The sequence below is a fragment of the Tursiops truncatus genome, chromosome 12 (genome assembly GCF_011762595.2).
Source record: "Tursiops truncatus isolate mTurTru1 chromosome 12, mTurTru1.mat.Y, whole genome shotgun sequence".
NCBI lineage: Eukaryota > Metazoa > Chordata > Mammalia > Artiodactyla > Delphinidae > Tursiops > Tursiops truncatus.
In genome coordinates this window covers 88,738,439-88,747,954 of record NC_047045.1, presented here as the reverse complement: position 1 = coordinate 88,747,954, position 9,516 = coordinate 88,738,439, and the positions used below count along the sequence as shown (strand labels likewise).

Sequence of the window (9,516 nt, the reverse complement as noted above, 5' to 3'; positions counted from 1 at the left end):
TATCTTAGTACTCTTGTCTCTTTCCAGAAATTCAGTGGTAATATCATGCAGCTTAATTTGAAATACTTTATTACTCCGTTAGCCTAAAAGTTACTATTATTTTCATGAAATTTTCCTAATCTATAGCCTTTCTTGTCTACCATGGGTAGGTAGCATAGCAAAGTTATTTAATAACGGAAGACTTTTAATAGGAGCCCAAGATGATAAAATTACAAATGACCTGATGAGATTTGGTGCAGCTGGGTTTAGAACTGTCTTTAACTGGGACCTGCCTACCAGGAAGTGCCGTTTGGACAGGAGGTGCTGTCCCTGCTTGGGGTGTAGGCATGGGACTTTAGTCCATGCTCAGGCAAGTGTGGAGAAATCATTACATTTCAGACTTGCTTTTAGTTAACTCTTCAACGCTGACACTTTGTAACTTCATAAGTCACTGCAATCATGTTTAGTCAGCTGACAAACTAATCAAAATGGGGTTTAAACATTTTATTATGCACATTCCTTTTACAGGAATTTTGATGTTTAGAGAGAAAATAAATATCGTGCTTGATGCTGTTCATACTTCTGGGGTGACTGAGGTAACAAACTGTATGGCTTTATTTTTCCATCCCCCATCTAGGAAGGGTAACCAGAATTCCAACCAGGTACAAGTAGCTAGGTTCACAGCGAACTGCACTCAGCTTCACAGATTAAGGGTATTACACTCCACAGTAGGTTCAAAGAATCAGAAAAGAATTTCAAGTACCAATTTCAAAATACTAATTAATATCGTCCAAAGAACAGATTCCTCTTCTTGAGATGCATCTTCTGGAGCATAAGCCTGCTTCCGACTCGTATCTGTACCGTCTGAATAAGCAGTCTCACCGAAGGGGTGCTGTTCGATCGTTGTATCATAATACACTTTCATTTCAAATTCACTCTCGTGGTGAGATGGATGTCCATAAATCCCTATTCCCACGGGGCGCTGGAAGTGCGCTGGTATGAAAACCACGTCCTGGCCACAAGTGACAGACTGTAACTCGTAGTCATCAAAGCTCGGGTGCAGGGTGCTATCGGATACATACAGGTCCGCATCACCTTTCAAGCTCTGCATCTTAAGAACTATCTTTCCCTCATGATTTAACCTCAAATAGCTGTAATTCCCAGCTCCTATCTGACCCTGAACAACGTGCAGAAGGATCCATTCTTCTGGAACTTCCTCCTCGTCAGAGGCGTTCAACGAGGAGACAGCCTGAGATGCCAGAAGCAGCAGCAGAGCGCTCTTCCACGGAGCTGCCATGACTGGGGCGCCTAGTGCGGTGCCTTCCTCATCTGTGACTTGTCCTGCGGACACACGACAGCGGAAGGACACGCTGAGCGCGTCCGGAGCCGCAGACTGCGGGCGGGTCCCGGCCACCTCGGCGGCCCGCCCCGCCCCCGGCCCGGGGAGGGGACCCGCGGGGAGGAGGACGCGCGCGAAGGCGGGGCGGGAGGGGCAGAGGAGGGGAGTGGGCCGGGGACCCACAGGGCGCGGGGTCGGGCGGAGGGTCCGCCGGGGTGGGCGCGGGCGGCAGGTCCGGTATCCGCCCCTGGACTCACCTCCACTCCCCGCAGGCGCCGCGCCGGGAGCATGAGGACCGGGCGGCCGAGCCGGGGGAGCCGGAAGTGAGGCGCGCCCGGAAACAAGGCGTCGGGAGGTGGCACGGCGCCCGGAAGTGAGGAAAGCCGGTAGTTGGCCGGCGCCCGGAAGTGAGGCAAAGCCCGGAAATGGGGTAGGGCGTAGACTCCGGGTTCTCGCGAGAATGGCGAGGTGGTGAGGGCGCCGAGCTGCGGGAGTTCGTAACCAGGGCGACGGGGGCGGGGCGCTGGCCCTACGCCGCAGGGTGCTCACCTGGATTGCGCGTCCACTTGGTGAGTTCAGCGTCAGGTCCCAGAGGGTCCCCAGGTAAGAAACAGGTGCGCCCGAGGGACCGTTGTCCGGGCGCCTGTTACCTGTTCTCTCTTTCTCTTAACTGTGTTACTTCTCGAAATGCTCCTAAGAGAGGCTTCAGACTGAAGTTGTATTTATATTCAGCATTTATTTTGTTAATTTGGAATATGGTGTTAATGGACGCCTGTTGGCCATTGGAAAAGATTCTCCCAAGAAAGATTATGTGCATTTTAGTATCACACTTTCGTGTTGATTCCAATTCCTGTGTTTCATTTTAGAACTTAATGAATCACTTTTGTGGAAACAGGTGGAGTGTAAATATTAAAAACAGGCAGTGACCCTTGTGCTCCTTTCTACAGAACCTGAACTCTGCTAAGTAGCTACAAGATGTGGGTTGGTCATGTTGCTAAGGAGATTGTCATGTGTTGGGTGAAAGAATATGTCTGTTGCCGCATTGAATAGTTACATTTGCTGTCACCTTTGGGCATGTAAAAGAGACATGACAGACTTAAGGCTGATTATTTTGGGGGGGTTGATTTGCCTGAAGTTAGGAGAAATTGTATCCAGGTGGGTAGTTACTGGTTTGGGTTGATGATGAGATGGCACTAGTGGACCTCAACACTTCCTCCTGCAAGAAGTATCTGGTTACATGTGACACCCGCTGAACCGGGGCTGTTCCAAGTTTAACATTTTCCTGTCAAGAAAGCATATCAGACTGGAATACAAGGGAGTGTGTAGGTTATAGAGATACATCTGGATCTGTTTTAAATCATTGGAAAAGATTGACTTTAAAACTTTAGCATCATTACTGCTATTGGTAGTCAATGATTTGTGCTTGCCTAACAAGTCATGGTGGTGTGGACTGAAAAAAAAAAGCACAACCTAAAAGCTGAGAGTTATGTTTTATTCGGTGGACATTCTGAGGACTTCAAGCTCAGGAGACAGGACTCTCAGATAGCTCTGAGGGACGGCTGCGAAGAGGCAAGGGGGAAGCCAGGATATGTAGGAACTTTTGTAACAAAGACCAGGTAGTTGGAACATCAAAAGATTACTGTTAATTAGAGAAAACCAGATATCTCAAGTTAAGGAATTTAGTGCTTTTCTATGTATGGGAAGGTGCAAGAGTCTGGGCTCACCGAAATCATTCCTTTGATATGCACTTCAGCTATCTGGGGCCAGTATCCTGTGTTTTCTCATCCTGAGTCCCCTCAGGGTGCACCGTTGGGATGCTGTAATGTGACGGTTTGATGGCTGCAACATCCTGTGTTTACTGATATGGCAGACAGCTTTCTTCATTCACATGGCTTAGAAGTACAAAATTCGTGTTTCAAGAACCACAGGTTTGTGAAATCAGGCTTTACTCAGCCTGACCAACAGAAAGAGTGTATCAGTTTTATTTTTAATTAAAGCAGCTAAATATAAAGAGTAGTAATACCTTTTAAAGTGTTTAATAACTTAGGAAAGGACTTAAAGTCACGGGAATGCCTGAGTATAATTTGGTAGTGTTCCCATACCTCCGTGATCAGCCATTACTCCATTTTTATACTAGTTCTGTCCTCAAAGTAGCTAGAATTAGAACCTGTCTCTGGTTCTGGCGAATGTGTAGAACTTTATATTTTCTTTTGCTACAAAGTAAGCCATTAAGGGTACTTTAATTATGGTGCCTGTGGGCACTCAACCTGCTGTCTGACTACCACACTGTGTTTTCCTAACTCAAGAATAAATTGGCACATCTCTGGCTGGCTTAGCTGCTAAAAGAGAAAGATTATGATCTTTTTTACTCAAAGTGGAGTAGTTTTCTCTTTCTAAAAAATATACATATACACATTTATACAAATGAAAAAAAAAAAGGAGGTGCGCAAGGTTTTAACAGTGGTGCCCCTTGTTTTTTTTTCTAGTCTGGATTTTCTAATTTTGTGCAATTTACATGCTCTGCTGTATCAGTGAAAGGGTCTTGAATATACAGCCTCTAGCTGTCTGGGATTTACTGACTTAACTTTAAAACAATGGTCTCTCTAGCAGCCACTGTCTCCAGATTTTCCTAAGGTGCTTCTGTAGCCTGAGATACACGAGAACCTTATTAAAACTAACTGTAGTGTGTCCTCTCAGACTTGTTCCTGTGATGCGCATACTGGACTCTTACATTGATTTTCCTCGGGGGAAGACACAGCAAGGAGGGGTGGTAGGGAGGGAAAGGCCAACTCTATTATTTTTGCATTGTTTAAATATTTTGCATTGTATTGCTTTTGTACATGAAAAGGGTTAAACGATTTCTGTCGGTGTGGGTAGACTAGTGCAGAAGCACAGGACCCTGACAGATAATAGCATGCTCCCTGCCTACAGGGTCCTTGTGGCTGTTCAGGCCGGATGTCACTCCTCAGCATCTCTCCCCTGGTGGTTCCCTCCTCAGTAGGCCCTCCAAGGCCTCTCCACCTAGCCAGGGGGTGGGGGGAGGGAAGAGAGTCAGGTGGGAGGGTTTTCTGGGCTGGGCTTGTAAGTGGCCTACATTGCTTATCCCACATACTCCCTGCCCCTGCTGCCCTGGCCAGAACTCAACCGCGTGGTGGCACTTAGCTCCAAGGAAGCTGGGTCTTGTAGTTTCCAGAAGGGAAGGGAATGGCTCGGGGAACAGGGGCAGCCTCCGTTATCTGACTAAAGCCAGGAGTCCGCTTCGGCTCCGAGCCCACAAGCAGAACCCACCTCCCCGGGGCACAACCTGGGCAGGGCGTCCAGCGGGACACAGAGGACTCCCAGCATGCACTGCTCTCCCCGTCAGCCCCGGACGTGGTTCCTCAGGGCCCAGTGACCCATGAACTGCTCCCCCTCCAGAGACTCTCCCCTTCCTAAGGGAGACAGGGCCATAGCAGTGCTGAAATCGGGTGGAGTGGGTGTTGGAGGAGTTTCCCAAGTGGACCCTGACTCTGCTGCCTGGGGACGGGACGGCTGTTTTCTGAAGCCTTTGGTCCTCCCCTCAGACCTTCCCCTCCATGGCCTCGTGTAAAGTGGTCTGTGAGGAGGGGGCTGCCGTGGTCCCCCTCCTGCAGCCGTGAAGACGGGGGCCCAGAGACGCTCAGTCCTAAGCAGTCAGCCGTCGTGCCTGCTGTGCCCTTGCTCTGGCCTCCTGGCTCTCCCAGGAGCACGTGGGCTCCTGGCTCTGTTCGTCCTGTCAGCTCCGCCTGCCAGCCGGCAGCTCTGCCTCAGTCCCGCCGGGTGTGCTGTTCGAGCCCCACTTTTTCTTTTCTTCGTGCGTACTTGCTCTCTTGTCTCTCTTGAAACTGAATGGCTGAGACCTGGAGGTTATGTGGAACTAAAGGCTTGAGTGGGAGGGTAACCATCCTTGACCTGACCTTCCCGGGAAGGCGGAGTCTAGATGGTCCCTGGTCTCTTTGGAGCTTTGAGGGGCAACCCATTCCAGTTTGCCTCCCTGAAGCCCCCAGGCTTCTGGATACTTTCTGTTTCCACTCGTTTCTGCTTGCTTGAGCCAACTTTAAGTGTGGGCTACCAGTGCTGGTCCTTTCCCATCATTTCCTTGAGGGCTGCAGGATCAGAGAGAGGGGTCTGCCTTCCAGGTCATTACAAAGTGGAGTTTAACCAGATGCTCCGTCACCGTGGACCACCTGCATACCGTGTTCTGGTGCGTCTGGGCGGGCTTTTGCAAATAATCTCACGTTTCAGTGCCTGACACGGTAGAAGTTTGTTTCCTGCTTTTCACCACTCCAGCCCAGTGCTGCTGGTCAGGTGACCCCTACTGGGTAGCAGCTCAGGTGACCAGTGCTTTCCACTAAGCGCCCTCTCTTGGTGTTCCGGTGGACGGAGGCTCGTGCCGGTGGGGCCTAGCCTGTGCGTAGGGCTGCAGCTTCTCCCTGCATGCAGCTGGATTGTGCGACTTCCAGAGAGGCCGGGAAATGTGGTTTGGCTGTAGGGATAAAGTGGAAGGGGTTTTTTGGTGAAAAACTAGCAGGAGAAGATGGAGTACTAGGAGGCCGCGGAATTCTCGTCTCTGCACAGCCAGGGCACCTACCAGGCACCGGTGGGGGACCACGGACACCAAAGGGGATGGGAGGAACCCCGAACGACTGGTTGTTTCAATTATAGTTTTATTTTTCCTAATATATTTTTTATCTTTCTAATTTTATTTTGTTTTCTATTCTTTGATATTGTACTGCTTCTTTCCTTCTTTCTTTCTTCCTTTCTTCCTTCCTTCCTTTCATTCTTTCCTTCCTTCCTTCCTTCCTTCCTTCCTTCCTTCCTTCCTTCCTTCCTTCCTTCCTTTCTTTCTTTCTTTCTTTCTTTCTTTTTCTTTCTTTCTTTCTCTCTCTCTCTCCCCCTCCCACCCTCCCTGTCTTTCTCTCTCTTTCTCTCTTTCCACAAAGCTTGTGGGATCTTGGCTCCCAGGCTGGAGGTCAGGCCCGAGCGCCTGTGGTGGGAGCTCCGAGTCCAAACTGCTGGACTGACAAGAGAACCTCAGACCCCAGGGAATATTAATTGATGTGAGGCCTCCCAGAGGTCCTCATCTCAGCACCAAGACCCAGCTCTATCCAACTGCCTGCAAACTCCAGTGCTGGATGTCTCAGGCCAAACAACCAGTAAGACAGGAATACAGCTCCACCCATCAGAAAAAAAAAAAAAAGAAACGACAGAAAAATATGTTACAGACGAAGGAGGAAGGTAAAAACCTACAAGAACAAATAAATAAAGATGAAATAGGCAAGCCACCTGAAAAAGAATTCAGAGTAATGATAGTAAAGATGATCCAAAATCTCGGAAACAGAATGGAGAAAATACAAGAAACATTTAACAAGGATCTAGAAGAACTAAAGAGCAAACAAACAGTGATGAACAACACAATTACTGAAATTAAAAATACTCTAGAAGGAATCAATAGCAGAATAACTGAGGCAGAAGAACGGGTAAGTGAGCTGGAAGATAAAGGGGTGGAAATAACTGCCAGGGAGCAGAGTAAAGAAAAAAGAATGAACAGAACTGAGGACAGTCTCAGAGACCTCTGGGACATTAAACACAGCAACATTCGAATAATAGGGGTCCCAGAGGAAGAAGAGAAAAAGAAAGGGTCTGGGAAAATATTTGAAGAGATTATAGTCAGAAACTTCCCTAACATGGGAAAGGAAATAGTCAGTCAAGTCCAGGAAGCACAGACAGTCCCATACAGGATAAACCCAAAGAGAAACACACCAAGGTACATAGTAATAAACCATAAAAATTAAATACAAAGAAAAAATATTAAGAGCAGCAAGCGAAAAGCAACAAATAACATACAAGGGAATCCCCATAAGGTTAACAGCTGATCTTTCAGCAGAAACTCTGAAAGCCAGAAGGGAGTGGCAGGACATACTTAAAGTGATGAAATGGAAGAACCTACATCCAAGATTACTCTACCCAGCAAGGATCTCATTCAGATTTGATGGAGAAATTAAAAACTTTACATACAAGCAAAAGTTAAGAGAATTCAGCACCACCAAACCAGCTCTACAACAAATGCTAAAGGAACTTCTCTAGGCAGGAAACTCAAGAGAAGGAAAAGACCTACAAAAACAAACCCAAAACAATTAAGAAAATGGTAATAGGAACATATATATCAATAATTACCTTAAATGTAAATGGATTAAATGCTCCAACCAAAAGACACAGACTGGCTGAATGGATACAAAAACAAGACTGGTACATATGCTGTCTACAAGAGACCCACTTCAGACCTAGGGACACATACAGACTGAAAGTGAGGGGATGGAAAAAGATATTCCATGCAAATGGAAATCAAAAGAAAGCTGTAGTAGCAATTCTCATATCAGACAAAATAGATTTTAAAATAAAAACTATTACAAGAGACAAAGGCACTCTATGATGATCAAGGGATCAATCCAAGAAGATATAACAATTATAAATATTTATGCACTGAGCATAGGAGCAACTCAATACATAGGGCAACTGCTAACAGCCACAAAAGAGGAAATCAACAGTAACACAATAATAGTACGGGACTTTAACACTCCACTTTCACCAATGGACAGATCATCCAAATTGAAAATTAATAAGGAAACACAAGCTTTAAATGACACATGAAATAAGATGGACTTAATTGATATTTATAGGACATTCCATCCAAAAAACAACAGAATACACTTTCTTCTCAAGTGCTCATGGAACATTCTCCAGGATCATATCTTGGGTCACAAATCAAGCCTTGGTAAATTAAGAAAATTGAAATCATATCAAGTGTCTTTTCTGACCACAACACTATAAGACTAGATGTCAATTACAGGAAAAAAATTGTAAAAAATACAAACACATGGAGGCTAAACAATATGCTACTAAATAACCAAGAGACCACTGAATAAACCAAAGAAGAAATAAAAAAATACCTAGAAACAAATGACAATGAAAACACAACAACCCAAAACCTATTTGATGCAGCAAAAGCAGTTCTATGAGGGAAGCTTATAGCAATACAGTCCTACCTCAAGAAACAAGAAAAATCTCAAATAAACAATCTAACCTTACACCTAAAGGACCTAGAGAAAGAAGAACAAACAAAACTCAAAGTTAGCAGAAGGAAAGAAACCATACAGATTTTCGCCTCAAAAGGGATGTTTTCCTGGCTGCATGATAATGGGTTTTAAGCTTTTTCTCACTTATTTATAATAGCTCTCTAATTTTTAAGGATAGTGGATAAAGAATGTCACCTGCCATCCCAGTAAACAATGAATGTTGTCTGCCATCAAGCCATCTGCCACGGTGCACCCTGAGGGAACTCAGGGTGGGGAAAACCAGGGTACTGGCCTAGGTAGGTGCGGTGCATACCTAAGGAATGATTTCAACGAGCCTAGACTCTTGCATCTTCCTATATATATAAAAGCACGAAAAGCATTAACTTGAGATGTCTGTTCTTTGTGATTAGCAGTAATCTTTCGTTGTTCGACTACAGGTTTCTTGTTCGTTTGTTTTGTTTTGTTTTTCAGCAAAAACTCCTGTATATCCTGGCTCTTCCCTGACCACTTTGGAGCAGGTCCTCAGACCCATGTGAGAAGCTGCCTCCCAGGCTATAGTCCTCAGTAAGTTCCCTGAATAAAACTTAACTCTCAACTTTTAGGTTGTGCGTTTTTCTTCAATTGACAGGATGTTGATTCTTTGTCTTTATTGTTTCAGATTTTTTCAATACTTTTTGTTTTTTATTTTATTTTATTTTTGAGTTTTTATTTTTTTATACAGCAGGTTCTCATTAGTTATCCATTTTATACATATTAGTGTATACACGTCAATCCCAATCGCCCAATTCATCCCACCCCACCCCCACCACCACCACTTTCCCCCCTTGGTGACCATACGTTTGTTCTTTACATCTGTGTCTCTATTTCTGCCTAGCAAACCAGTTCATCTGTACCATTTTTCTAGGTTCCACATATATGTGTTAATATACGATATTTGTTTATCTCTTTCTGCTTACTTCACTCTGTATGACAGTCTCTGGATCCATCCACGTCTCTACAAATGACCCAATTTTGTTCCTTTTTATGGCTTAGTAATATTCCATTGTATATATGTGCCATATCTTCTTTATCCATTCGTCTGTCGATGGACACTTAGGTTGCTTC

General features: G+C 45.4%; 2 protein-coding genes across 2 annotated transcripts in view; one reads left to right on the top strand and one right to left on the bottom strand.

Moving 5' to 3' along the window:
- Positions 1–468: 468 nt before the first annotated feature.
- C12H6orf120 (chromosome 12 C6orf120 homolog) lies at positions 469–1,673 on the bottom strand. Its single transcript, XM_019951553.3, has 2 exons — positions 1,576–1,673; positions 469–1,320 (listed from the first exon to the last, which is right to left on the bottom strand). Exon 2 carries the CDS (start codon positions 1,274–1,276, stop codon positions 722–724), a length of 555 nt encoding a protein of 184 aa, XP_019807112.2. The 5' UTR covers positions 1,277–1,320; positions 1,576–1,673; the 3' UTR covers positions 469–721.
- Positions 1,674–1,776: 103 nt separating this feature from the next.
- WDR27 (WD repeat domain 27) overlaps positions 1,777–9,516 on the top strand; it is a 31,087-nt gene continuing 23,347 nt past the window's right edge. The window contains 3 exon segments of the mRNA XM_073789321.1: positions 1,777–1,887; positions 6,280–8,708; positions 8,884–8,976. The gene's annotated coding sequence lies outside the window, so the exon portion shown is untranslated.

Coding starts and splice junctions, on each gene's coding strand:
- C12H6orf120 (XM_019951553.3), bottom strand. CDS start 1,276: ATGGCAGCTCCGTGGAAGAGCGCTCTGCTGCTGCTTCTGGCATCTCAG.